Here is a 12,888-nt window from a genome sequence, read left to right as displayed (position 1 = left end):
CAAGGAATGCATTAAATATGAAAATCATATCCCGTTATCATCTGTTTCCAGCTTTCAGCCCAGTAAGCTTTTCTTAATGAATGCTGTAGCCTAAGGGACAAGCATGCTGTTGGCTTTTCTGAATAATGGAGTGATGCTACCATTTTTGCTTATTACAATATCGACTAGCTGAGGGGGTTTCACACAGTCACAAGTGACTACTCTTGCCAGCATGCTCCAAGTTATTACAAGATGTTTTTAGACATTTCATCTAAAAGAGCTTTACTGCTTTTAGTGAAGAAAACAGCTATGGTCTTGAACTGTATCATTTATATGGAGATAGGAGGAGGGATTAGAAGCCTGCATTACTGCAGATATATAGCAGAATATATTTAAGTATTCCTTGTCAGTCTTTTTGTCTGTTGCTTAGATATGCAATCTCTTTCTGCTTCTTCTGAGAAAAGGTCAAAACGCACAAAATTATAAATACACCGTATGAATCGACTGCTGCATTTTTAAAAATATCGTTCATTAAGAATATTTCCTCCTCGGTCAAGACCATTTTCACACTGTTCGGCATAGGAATTATAAAAACCAACAGGGAGATGAATATAAACACTTAGAGTTCTCCCCCTTTTTAATTCTAGTTCTTTGGTTGGAGTAATTGCACTTTTTAGCCAGGTTGTTCTACTTCACTCAGGCACCAAACAGTATTTCACACTACAAATGCCACAGCAAAAATCCCCCCGCAAAGGCTGCTTAGCAATGCCTGCCTCTTCATGCAGCAGCTCAGAGGAAAGCGCATCGGTGGAATAAAACACATCCCCCCGACACACACACGCTTCTTTTGCGTTACCTGCTCGTTGCATTCTTCTTCCTCATCACCTTCTGCTGACAAGTTAGCCTCTTGAAGTGATAACACACTTTTAATTTCTCTTCCATACCATACCTAAACGTGAACAAATCCATTATATGAAATTGAAGGCCAAAAAAAAAACCACCCCAGAACAAATCAACAAACACTACTTTGCAAATTGTGCACTTTAACGTGTAATGTCCTGGCAGCTTTTTTTACTCGGACTAGATTTGAAAAGCCAGAGATCCCATTTTCTCCGATTTTTTCCACTCCCCTGAACAAATGACGTGGCCTGTACACAATCTGCGGCAGGTTTTTAATAGGCATTTATTCATTCACGTAATTTAGAATCCTACAAAAGAGTAATAACTTGTTGACTCAAATTTATTTCATCCCAACAAGTATTTGTAACGCCAAATTATTTCAGCTGTATCCAGACAACGACTCCACTGCTTTGGGGCGAAACGAGCGTTAGGATTTGCTTTTGTTTCACAAACATCATCTTACAACTCATTGAGCTGTTACGAGGAAAAGTATATGGCAGATGTTATAAAGAGCAACCCAGCATGAAAAGCAACTTGCTGTAGTGTTACTAACAAACAACTGCATAAACCAGCTTCACCTCCACTACATTGTTTAATTGACCAAATGTAATGCATTCATAGTAGGACTACTGCTTAAAAGCCAAGCACATGCAGCACCTATAATTAATGTTGTTTGTTAGTAATTGTAAACCCCAATAACAAGTTACATCGGCCCTGAATGAAAGCACTTCAATACCTATTCTGCATCAGGTAATATGCATGAAAATAAATCTTTAAAACAATTAACTTAACCAGCTCTGCACTTCACTCTGGTGGTCAATTCAGCAAGTCTGCTACTTCCCAGGTAACAGAAGCTGTTCATAAAATTGTAAACATGAAATCTGAAGACACACAAACTAACCACATGAGAATTAAAGGTGCTCAAAATGAACTCAAATGTAACTACTGGGTTTTCCCAAAAGCTTAAGTGATTTAATTTATAGTCCCAGAAATTACAGAACAAATTACAGACAAAAACACTGGGGGAAAAAAAGGCAATTCTTTCAGAAACAAAAGAACTTTTGTCAGCTACGGCCTGTAATAAACTGTGCACATAGTTAAGCACTCCTAAAGGGCATTCTCTCTCTCTCTCTCTCAAAAAAAAAAAGGAAATAGTAATAACTTCTTTCTGTGTACTTCCATGATAGATTAAACGATTACATGCTCCATAATTCTTACTCAGTCCACAATGAGGGGCCTTTTCATAACTGTTAACATAGAGGATATGCAATCTGTGCTTTGTTCAACAGCTCAGGAAAAGAAGTCTAACCTGGCAAAAATAAAATGGATGGCATAGAAACATCAAAATGGAAGCAACAAATGAAAACCCTGCATGCAGATCAGTCCATGGCACAACTGTGACTCACACCAGTATGTTGTAACAACCTACCACCAGTCAAACTGGCGTGCATTAGGGAAAAAATAATCTTTAAAAACAACACAGGAAACCTAGCATCTCGGCATACCCCCAGTCCTGCTCTGCTTTAAATAAAAACAAACAAAAAACAAAAAAAGAGGGTGTGTGTGTGGAAATCACACACACACAGGGCCAGGGCCAGTCTCTAAACTCTGTTACTAAGCCGAAGCACGGAAAAGCTGCTCTGAATGTCACCAGGCCCAACAGGCTTAAAAGAATTCCCAGGCACCATGGGATGCAACCACGGGATGCCAGCCAGCCCATTGGTTTATTAGAGTAAAATCAATTGCCACCGCAAGAAATAGCTACATCTTTTCCAGAGTGCTTCCAAAGGCAGGGAGGTCAGCTAACAGCCCCCCACGTCACCGGCTCGCTGCGCTGAAGCCAAGGACAGCACCTCCCAAATAGGAAACGTACGGGCAAACCTGCTGTTTCAGAGGGAGCGTTAACTGACACGAACGGGTCTCGCCACCCCATCTCAAATACCGCGCACAACAATCCTCCACGCGAACAGAGAAAAGCAGAGATTGGGCCGTTTACTTTCCTACGAACAACGGAAGGTTAACACATTGCAAGTCACAGCTGACACGGGGAGAGCTCTCTGGGGCCAGCGAGTTGTTGTTGTTCTTAATAAAAAAAGCAAGGAGATTTTCAATGAAATAAAAGACAACTAATTAAAAACCAATACAGTTTGAGGGTGGCATCGTTTTGGTTGGCTGGGTGTGTTGTTTTAACCACAGTACAAAATTACTGTATCGGGGCTGTTGTCGCATTACACTGATTTGACAAAAAGCTACAAGGATTCCGAAAGGACCAGACACCGCATTAGCGTTGACATCCATAGCTACAAGGACTGAAGATTTTTAGGAAGGACAAAGGCTCACACTTCAGGTCTTACATTCATCTACCGAAAGAAAGGAACTCTTCTAATGTAGGAACTGCATACAAAGGGTTTCTCGCCCTGTACTGTGAGGCAGCCAGTGAAAGCCAAACCAGACAGTAGGAAAAACAAAATACAAGATCAAGTACGTTGCTGCTTCTACATCCCCACTTCAGGCTAAGCTCTAATAACACTTCCTAGTGCAGTGTTTCCAGGGTGCATTAAGAGAAATGTTCAAAAAAGTATTTTAAAGTAAGGTTTGCTCATTTGTTTTTGAACTTCTACATCATTTTATACTTCTTCCCCTCCCGCTCCCCATTTTCATGTTGCAATCCCGTTGTTTCCTCCTCTTAGCTTTTTTCAGAAGTGCTTCCGTATTTCTTTTCACTTACTCGCTGCATCCAAGAACCTCAGCCACCCCGTGCTTTTCTTTCAGTCCCGTACCGCTGCCACACCTTCGTGTTTTCTGGACCCAGGCTTTTTAGACACCTCCTTTTAAGAGGCTCGCAGTCTAAGTTTTACTGTCTCAGATCAAGCTGTGTGTGCCCCTGGGCAGAATAAAGCAAACTGCATTCCAGAAATAAAATAGAATCATACCTGAGTTCTAGGCAGCCACACAAAAATAGGTGCTGTGTCAGTGCCACATCATGGGGGCTTAAAATGCCTCAAATAATTTGTTTCCTTCCCTCCTTACTGGAAGAAAGTTACAAAGGGGAGCAGCAGAGGGACAGAAACATCCCCTACCAAATATTTCTGGAGAATGCTACTGGTCTTAGAAAGCCGATATAAACACATTTCCCTCCCAGTTTTTGCCTCCTTGGAAACCTGACTCCATATATTATGGTGGCCTGAGCACGTCAGAACTTTATTTTTTTACAGCTGAGATCACTATCAGCTGAAATCACGTTGCAACACCCCAAATTCTTCTTCAGGGAACAACAAGGCAACGTATTAATAACATGATTCAGAAATCCTCAAAGCATGGCTGTTTCTTAGAGTAGCCTATTAAATTGAAAGTACTGGAAAATTAAGAGTCACCAAATTTTACTTTACCCTGAAAAAAAAAAAATCATAGCAATTCAGGCCCAGGGGTAACTGATCTTTTATCTCAACAGGAACAAAATTACTATAAATGCTTTTTTTACTTCCACAACTTTGTTTTTTCCCCTCCCGTGCTATTTGAGATATTAAGGTAGCCTGACTACACACTGGAGGTACAGAAATCCCACTGCATTACCACTTCTAGTCATCCCGGGGAGCAGGGGCTTGCCAGAAGACCAAGACTTTCCTCCAAAGAGAAAACACTGCAGAGTCGAGCTGACTTTTGCCAGCTGTTTCCACAAGGAGAATTACAGACCGAACCAACTGAAACAGGCGGGACAAATAGCAGAGGGCAGCTAATGTAGTTATTGAATGGTCACTTCCATTTGTCCTCCTGAGTGCTCTTATCCTTTCTTTTAAAACATAATGACCGTGCATATTTTCTACCCGTTGCAGTAATTTTTTAAGAAATGAGCCATTTCTAAACAGAACAGGCATGTATTAGTTCGACAGCCTCCTTCATACAGCTAGTTCATCCCAGTGTGAGCCCTCAAACTGATGACGCTCGGTGAGGCCGGCAGTAAGACCCCCTCTTTGCAAACGTAGGCCTTTGGGCTGACAGCAGTCAAAGCTGTGAGCAGAGAAAGGAAAAGCAGCTCATTTGCAGTCGTCTTTGTTAACAAAGAAGCTACAAAGATGACAGCAAGACGTACGTTCTGTTGGGTTTTAGCTCTTTTAAAGCAGCCATTTGGTACAACCACACTCCCACCACGTCAGCTGTGAGGCACAGTTCAAGTCTATGAGGTGATGAAACACTCATTGGGTTTTGCTTTCCCAGCCCAGGAGGTAAGTTTAAAACTTCCAGCTCTGAAGGCACATGAATCAAATGTCTTCGAGTAAATACAAAAACGTTACCAACGGCAAATTTCTGAGTGATGGAACAGGATGCTGGAGGAAGCAGTTCTTTCTCTTACCACTCTTCAAGTATTGCTAGTTGACGGCTTAGTAATAGAGCTAAGCAGGACCTCATTCTAGCTCAGCTTCAGTCCAGATAGTTCAAACACAGTAATTTGTTGTAGCAGAAGTTATTTACTCTTACACTTCCTCTGCTGATGAAGGCAGAGCGATCAGCATGGGCAAAGACTGACTATGGCTATTTAGGGCATTCACACCAGCAAAATGAAAAACAGGTCCTGAAATGACCTCCATGGAATGTATTTGGGTATTTTTAAGTAAAAAAAGCCTTACTAAAATACAGTTTTATAACAAGGTCTTTATGAAGATATTATAACTCAAGTCATCTTTTCGTCCTAACCTAGATACTGCTGGTTTATTATCTTATCACTAACGCTCCAAACACATGATCCATTTCCACATTTTTTTGATCTTGGCTCTCCCTCGCTTCCAAGGGACTCAGAAGCAACGCACGCTTTACTGTGGGCTAAACGTAGAGTTCTGTGAAGCGTTGCTGACTACCTCTGCAGCTACAGCAGGGTCTATTACATCATCTGTTGGCAGAGTTTGGGTTCATTTCAAATTCCCAAACATTACCGCTTTAAGCGCTCCAAAACATATGATGAGGTTTCACTAACACCTGAAGTCTCGATGTGCATAATACTCGGTCAAAACCAATTTGGCAACCCTGTAATAATAGTAAACACTAATGTATTAAGTCTTATAGAAAGTTACTTCCATCTTCCGAATCATCTCTGAGCTTGAAGTTTTCATATGAGCTTCAAAGTGGTCGAATTCCTGTAAAAAGGCCTGGTTTCGCCGAAGAGCTCCTTTTTGTCGTTCATCTATTTCTTTCAAATATTTTTTCAGCTTCATGTATTTTAGTTTCATTCTACAGGGGAAAAAGAAACCGTACTTTAAGAGTATGAAAATAAAACAAATGAATCTGCTACAATCACTTTTCTTCAGACACATACACACTAACACTAATGGAGGAGTTGCCCCTCCAGCCCCCCAGAAAGGAGGGGACACATTCTCCTGCACGACTGTCTAAAGCTGCATTATACAACTGACAGGATGGCCTCTGTGTAACCTCAGGTTTAAACAGGGGGTTTGGTGTTCAAAAGGATAAGTGTATTAAAAAACTCTTGTAAGTTTGTTTTAAGTAATTATGTTGTAGTGAATTCTATCACATTAAATCAATATGAAAATTGTATTTAGAAGAACGTGCTCTGAAAGTCACACAAATTGTAACATTAAGGCTGAGGTTTCACAACTGCTTTAAGCCAACCTAAACCCATGCTGCCACCACAAGGGGCATCTCACACCAAGCCTTTCTTTTTTTGTGCCAGTGCTAACTGCTACATGGCCACAGGGCAAATTAGGCCAAGAGTAATCCAGCTGAAAATCCATCTAAACCAGTTCTCACCCACCCAAAAACCAGACTCACTTTCAGCCAGACCTATTTGCTTATCTGATGACAGGACAGCCACCCAAGCAGCAGTGCCAACATAGGGAAATGTGAACCAGGGGCAGTCAGGAGCATCTTTTGGTCCCAATCTGCCTGCAGGCCTGCTTAAATCAGTAGTGAAATTGCAGCCTAAATTCCCTGAGCTGCCAATACTTTCAGAGAAACTCCAGTTTAAAACCTGTTAGTTTAAAATAAATCAAATAAAAACAGAAAACAAAGTACACGTGATGTTTCCCCACCTGTTCAGGCGTTTGTTTTTTTTTTTTCTTCTAAAATTTACATCTTAATTTTCTAACCAAAAGGCCCTCTTTCAGAAGAGGAGTTCCTAAGGCATTGGCCATTATTGCACCTAGCCCTCAGTCCCCTGAGCCAAGACAGAAAAGTCACCTCTGTGAGGTTTACAAAACCCAGTTGAGGAAAGGAACACTGGATGAGATACTTTTCTGCCCTCTTTTGTTGTTGGTTGTGACTTTTTTTTCTTTGGCTTATTGTTTAGGGCTTGGGGTTGTTGTTTTTTTTTCTTTTTTTTTCCCCAAACAGACTGTGTATGCAACTTACATTAAATAGATGATGCAGAAACAATCCAAGGCGCAGGACCAGAACCTGGAATATCCTCTAGGAACTGCTAAAACTTTCAGTCTGTAAGACCCTAGGAGTTTCTAGCATGAACTATGCTGCAGTGATTTTGCAAAAGTTGCATCAAACCAACTTACTTGCTAGTTATTACTAAGATAGTAACACTTCAGTATTAATAGAGTAAGGTAGTTATGTTACTGCTGAAGTTATTTCATAATTAACTTAGAGACACAAATCTTATGAACATAAATTTATTGTTATTTAAAAAACCCTTCAAGATAACACTCTAAAAGTATTCCATGCACCAAAGTCTTTGTAATAATAATAAAAAAAAACTTAAGAAGCTTTTAAATAGGCTTACAGGTATGCATCAGACTTTCTGTATTCCATCAGTTTTCTTTCTAATTCCAGCCTTTTGGCTTCACTGGAAGAAAGCAAAAAACATATAGTAAGATACAACCATTTCTCAACTGAAATTCTCAAAATGCAATAAATAAAGCATTTCCCAGAACATAAGCTTTTCAGAGCAGAGAGCACATTTTCGCTAGAGTGGTAGCCTTACAGACTGATCTGCCAGCCAAGCCTGTTAAAAAACCACTCCACCAAACCCTCAAAGCTTTTACTCCTCTCACTGTTCCTCACTGGAACAAGAGCTAGGTTGTTCTAAAGGGAAAAGATGCCTAAAAGTGTATACATGCACACAAGACCCACCAAAATAGCCAGAGACTTCTGCCCAGCTTCAGCTGCTTTTTCAAGTCCCTTCTCCAGCAGCCCCAGGAAGGGCTCAAAGCCCTGGGACTGGCAGTTCAGGAGCTCATCTCTCCCCATCTTCCCCACTCTGAGCCCCAGAGCAGACCACTTTCAGTGCAGGAAATACACAGCTGAACTTGCTCAAACGGCCAGCTCCCCAGAACCTCTCATAGGAATGCATCAACACGCTAAAACAGATTTCCAGAAAGTCCCACATCTTTCCTGGCTTACAGACCCACTGTGCTATCCCCGTATTCTATTTAACGATTAGAACTTATAATCAAGTACATACTTCACACTTGTGCATTAAAGCCAAATACATCTAGAGGCACACTAGCACTACCTGCCAGAACTTAAAGGGTAACAGATATAAGTAACCATCAAAAACATTTATGGTCGTGAAAATGCTATGAGGCCATCTGTATCAGCAAAGAGGGCAAGGGCATAGGCCCATGGGGATGATCAGACTGCTTAAGAACAAACTCCACACCTCGCCTACAATCTATTTCACAGAATCTATCTTCAAGAAGAGAAAGAGTAAAGCTGATATTATTTAGTAATTACAAATTGCATCTGAAGATGAGCAACCATCCCATGAGCAAAAATAATAATCAACTGGTGAAACAGAGGCTTCCAGCAGATTCACATCACAAACCCTGCAACCAAAGCAAGTACCCCAAGTTGCTTATTAAAAAATGATATCAAATTCTTATTAGCCAGGAAGGCTGTACTTGTGTGAGTGATACAGGCAGATACCCGGGATTGCATGCACCCATACGGCTAGGCATGCTTATCTACGGATTCGCACGCTCCCCTACAAACGTGTCCATGTCACAGCCACACGCATTTGCCTCCTCCTGCTTGCCCTCACAGAGGAAAGCAAGAGGAAACCAAAACAAACCCTTTCTGCTTCTTAGTCTGAGATCAAGGCATCCATTTTACCCATCTGATCCTGCCACTGCCTGAAACAAGATTAGGTTTTCATGTCATGTATGCAATTTAAAAGCCACGCTTCATCTGGGATCTCATCCTTTCAATTTCCTTTTACATGATGGACAGCTCAGCAAAAGCAGATTTCAAGATCTTGTTTTTACACTTCTAGAAGTAATTTTCATGACTCAATGAAGAACACTGATAGCCCAATGGATGTAGAAGCCGATGGATGTGAACTGCCATTGGCCCCAATCCCGTTTCTCATTCTCTGATACCACAGGTAGCACATCACACTCCTCAGCTCCTGGAAGATCGTTCCCTTTCTACCAGCTTGGCTTTTCAGAATCCCATTCGCGGGTCTGTTACACCTGTTTAGACAGCACATGAATATATAAGCAAGGTCTTCAAGAGACAAAGTGGGATAAAAAACATCAGGTAAGAGCCTCTCAGCACTTGAGTGTCGTCATTATGGATGCCTAGAAGGGTTACGCACAGCTTGTGGTGTTTTACAACGTGGCTCTGTCCAAGCACTGAATTAGAGGCAATCAAGACTTGACTTGTGGATTTGCTTGCCCAGGTTCTGGCAAGGTTCCAGCGGAGTTTCTTTGTGTCAGTGACAGAAGCGAAGCTTGCAGCAGTACAGGGATCATCCTTGGCTACTCCACTGCACCACCACCTCCTTTTTTACATGAAAAAGCTCTCAGCCTGAAACTTTTATTTGTTGATGCAGTTTTGCATTAGGTTACAGTGGTGCAAACAGGCAGTTATCTTTTTTTTTCTTAAATGGGCAAAAATAGCACACTTCAGAACTTTTTAAGGATCCAGGTGGCTCATTTTCAAACAACCCTGAATCTTCAGTCTGCAGAGAAAGAGTGTTACTTTGGGATCTGAGAGCAGAATTAAATTCCCTGGTCAGCCACAAGCTCTCTCTAATCTCTGGCATTTCACCAGGCATCGATCTGCAGGGATATCTGATCCCTCACCTCCCGTGTAAACCAGCAGGACTAAGATGCCTCAATATTTTTTTAAGATACCAGGCCTTAGTCTCTTTGTGCTTTGGTTCCGCTTCCATAATGTAGGAATAACAGTACTCCTGTCACGATACCCTGTTGAGATAAGTACATAGATGGTTGCACAACACTCGGGCACAATGCAACCTTCCCACGAAAGTAAGAAATGTTATTTTTACAGTTGCTTTTCTATACCAGCCTGACATTAAAATCAACTGTCAAGCACTGAGCTGCATCCACCTTACCAGCCTGGAGCCTGGCCAGAGCCTGCTCAAGCCTTAGCCAGCTGTGCTGGTCACCTGGGCGGGTTAGAGGAGGCCTGTTCAGCACCATCTACAGACAACCAACACCAGAAGATACTTCTGAAATCAATAATCCTACCCAGTTTACATTCTCTGTTCAGGACATCTCAGCCTTTGTACACCCTTACTGCAAATCACCCTTAGCGAAATATCTGGCCTCACTGTCTGAAAAGTGAAGCTAATTGCAAAGTTAGCCGCAGTGTTAAGTCCAGTACTTAATGATGTAAGCCGTTTACTTCATCGCCCACACCGCTCAAACACTGCCTTTCTCACCAGCAGCCACCGAGGATGAAGTGCTGAGTAATCACAGCATGGTCAGGTCTGTATAAAACACAGAAGGCAAACTGCCTACCCCATCTCGCTTACCTTAGAGACCTCAAACCTAATCCTCTATAATTCTGCACACAACAGACATCACTGACCTGCATACAGAGACCTACCATGCAGTACCCTCTACATTTAGATTGGACAAAGTACCAGTGTTAGGAAATAAAACATTGTCTAACAGAATTTACGTACATTTATGGGGTTTTTGCACAAGTCTCAAGGCAGTCCATGCTGACTATTTATCAGAAGCTTAATATGTGGTGGCTAATTTCTCAAGAACTTTGATATTTAAAGGAAAAAGAAAAGAGATTTATGAGAACAGGTGGAAAAGAAATATTCGTGAGAACTCCCTTCTAGTTGACCAAGTCAGATGGGGGACATAACCAAGCAGCAGCTTCCTCAAGCTCATGCACATACGGCTTGTTAGTAGCAGCTGATTGTTTGCTGAAGCACAACTGCACACTGAAAGCAGGACTGCAGTCAGCAGTGACACACCGTCGGGTACTTTGGGTCCGAGAACAGCCAGCCTCACATCAGATCAGCGCAGAACTCCAAAGCGGGACTTAAAAAGCTGAAATGCTCCAGTGATTTAACAAAAGTTTTTATATTTCACAGTTGAAAAAGTTGTTTAGATGAAAGGTATCACTTCGAGAAATTCTGAAGAGGCAACTGCCTCTGCAGCATCGTTCCCAGGGGCAAAAGCAGCGTGCAACTTGCAGCGTGGCATAAAAACTACTCTTTGCTTGTCAACACCACCAAGTACAAATACATCTTTTATTTTATATTTTAAAGGACGTACAACTGAAGTGTGCCAGGAAGAAAAGGTCTGTTTATTATCACAAGACCTGTTAAGCTGCGCCTCCAAAGGAAGCACAGCTTATGCAGTCATGCTGTCTTGCCTGCCTGTAACTCCCCTTTGCCAAGTAACTCCTGACTCTCTTGGTGCAGCTGAATCAGACAGGGGAGCTGACATCTGAAGTGCACTACATTCCCAGAGGCTTCAGAGGAGCTGAAGAGGGGTAGCACATTTGCGCAGCGTGAGCTCAGCCCTAGCTCAGGCAACAGAGAAGCTACAAAAGAGGTGGCCCAGCTTCACGAAGACAGGGCTTCCGGGAAGCACAAGACATCCCTGCTCCGAACGTGAGGGATATCTGCACACAAAGACAGAGTTTAAAGCAGCGTGCAGTCCAGATCGCTCAGATTTTAATCTGCCCTCTCCATTTTCTAACGCCACAATTTAGATAAAGTACCCTCCCCATCTAGGGCCCACATCTCTAATAATTCCTAGACAATAAAAGTATACTTTGTATATTCTTATCCGGTCTTGTGAACCGCAAGCTATTCCTGTTTTGTTTGCCAGTGGCCTTCCAGAGCAGAACAGGATATTGGTGAAGACATACACAGCGTTTCTGTAAAAACACTATCTAGATGTGAGGTTAGATTATTACGGCCATGGTGTTATTTTTTTCTGCTACTACTGTACGTTTGAGATGCCCGCACATGACCCAGAAACCAAAGCCTCCTGCTTTAGGCAGAAAACAGGTACTGCTTAAAAAAGGCCTTTGTAACAGCATGCCATACATGATCTCAGGAGACTTCCTCTAGCCAGGAAAAAACAACCACACCGATCACTGTGGTTATTGCAGTGAGTAACGGTCCGGGAGCATCACTAATCGCGCACGGCTTCAGAGGAGCTGACGGGTGGCCGAGACCCCCCAGGCCAAAGCCCTTCGGCGAGCTCGCCCCGCCACGCACGCTTGCTTTTTTCCTGAAAGTCAGGCCCGCCCTGCAAAGTGAAGCACCTGAAATAACTTTTAAAAAAAGAAAAGATTAAAAAGGTGTCTGTGGGAGGAACATCTGAATGCATCCACTCATCGACCAGCCAGCTCTGAAACACCACCATTTACATGATTCGCTTAAGCTGACAGGTACCCCTGCGAACACGGCCGGGGTGCTTCAGAAGGGCTCCTCAGGCCGCCAGAACAGGCCTGCGGCGCTCCCCGCGCCGCCCCGCAGGGAAGCCGCACAGCAGGGCGGCTGCCAACACAGGTGCCGGTGTTACCGATAAGCCGGGCTTAAGGACCCCCTCCTCCCGCCCCCCAAACCCAGCGAGCCGGCAGAGGATGGCGGAGTGCGGGAGGTGACATGGGCACCCGGGACGAGCCCCCCCCGCCCTGCGGACGGCTCCCGGGGCCGGCACCCCACCCCTCCGCCCCAGCCCGCTCTCTCCCAGCCCGCTATCGCGTTCCCAGGAGGGCGGGAACCCGCCCCCCCTACCCGGGGCGGGCTGAGGGAGGGGGCCGGGCCCG

General features: G+C 43.2%; 1 protein-coding gene across 15 annotated transcripts in view; it reads right to left on the bottom strand.

Moving 5' to 3' along the window:
* Positions 1-12,888, bottom strand: part of KIZ (kizuna centrosomal protein) — a 169,588-nt gene that overhangs the window by 37,563 nt on the left and 119,137 nt on the right. For 14 of the 15 annotated variants that reach the window (XM_064445516.1, XM_064445517.1, XM_064445519.1 and 11 more), the window contains 3 exons: positions 7,619-7,681; positions 5,946-6,102; positions 836-928 (listed from right to left, as the gene is read on the bottom strand). In XM_064445516.1, coding sequence (XP_064301586.1) covers positions 836-928; positions 5,946-6,102; positions 7,619-7,647 — 279 coding nt within the window. In that variant the 5' untranslated portion in view covers positions 7,648-7,681. Of the gene's footprint in view, positions 1-835; positions 930-5,945; positions 6,103-7,618; positions 7,682-12,888 lie in introns of all 15 variants that reach the window. The other variant, XM_064445510.1, reaches the window with a different exon arrangement.

This window comes from Phalacrocorax carbo, chromosome 3 (assembly GCF_963921805.1).
Source record: "Phalacrocorax carbo chromosome 3, bPhaCar2.1, whole genome shotgun sequence".
Taxonomy (NCBI): Eukaryota; Metazoa; Chordata; class Aves; order Suliformes; family Phalacrocoracidae; genus Phalacrocorax; species Phalacrocorax carbo.
This window is presented reverse-complemented; position numbering and strand designations above follow the sequence as displayed.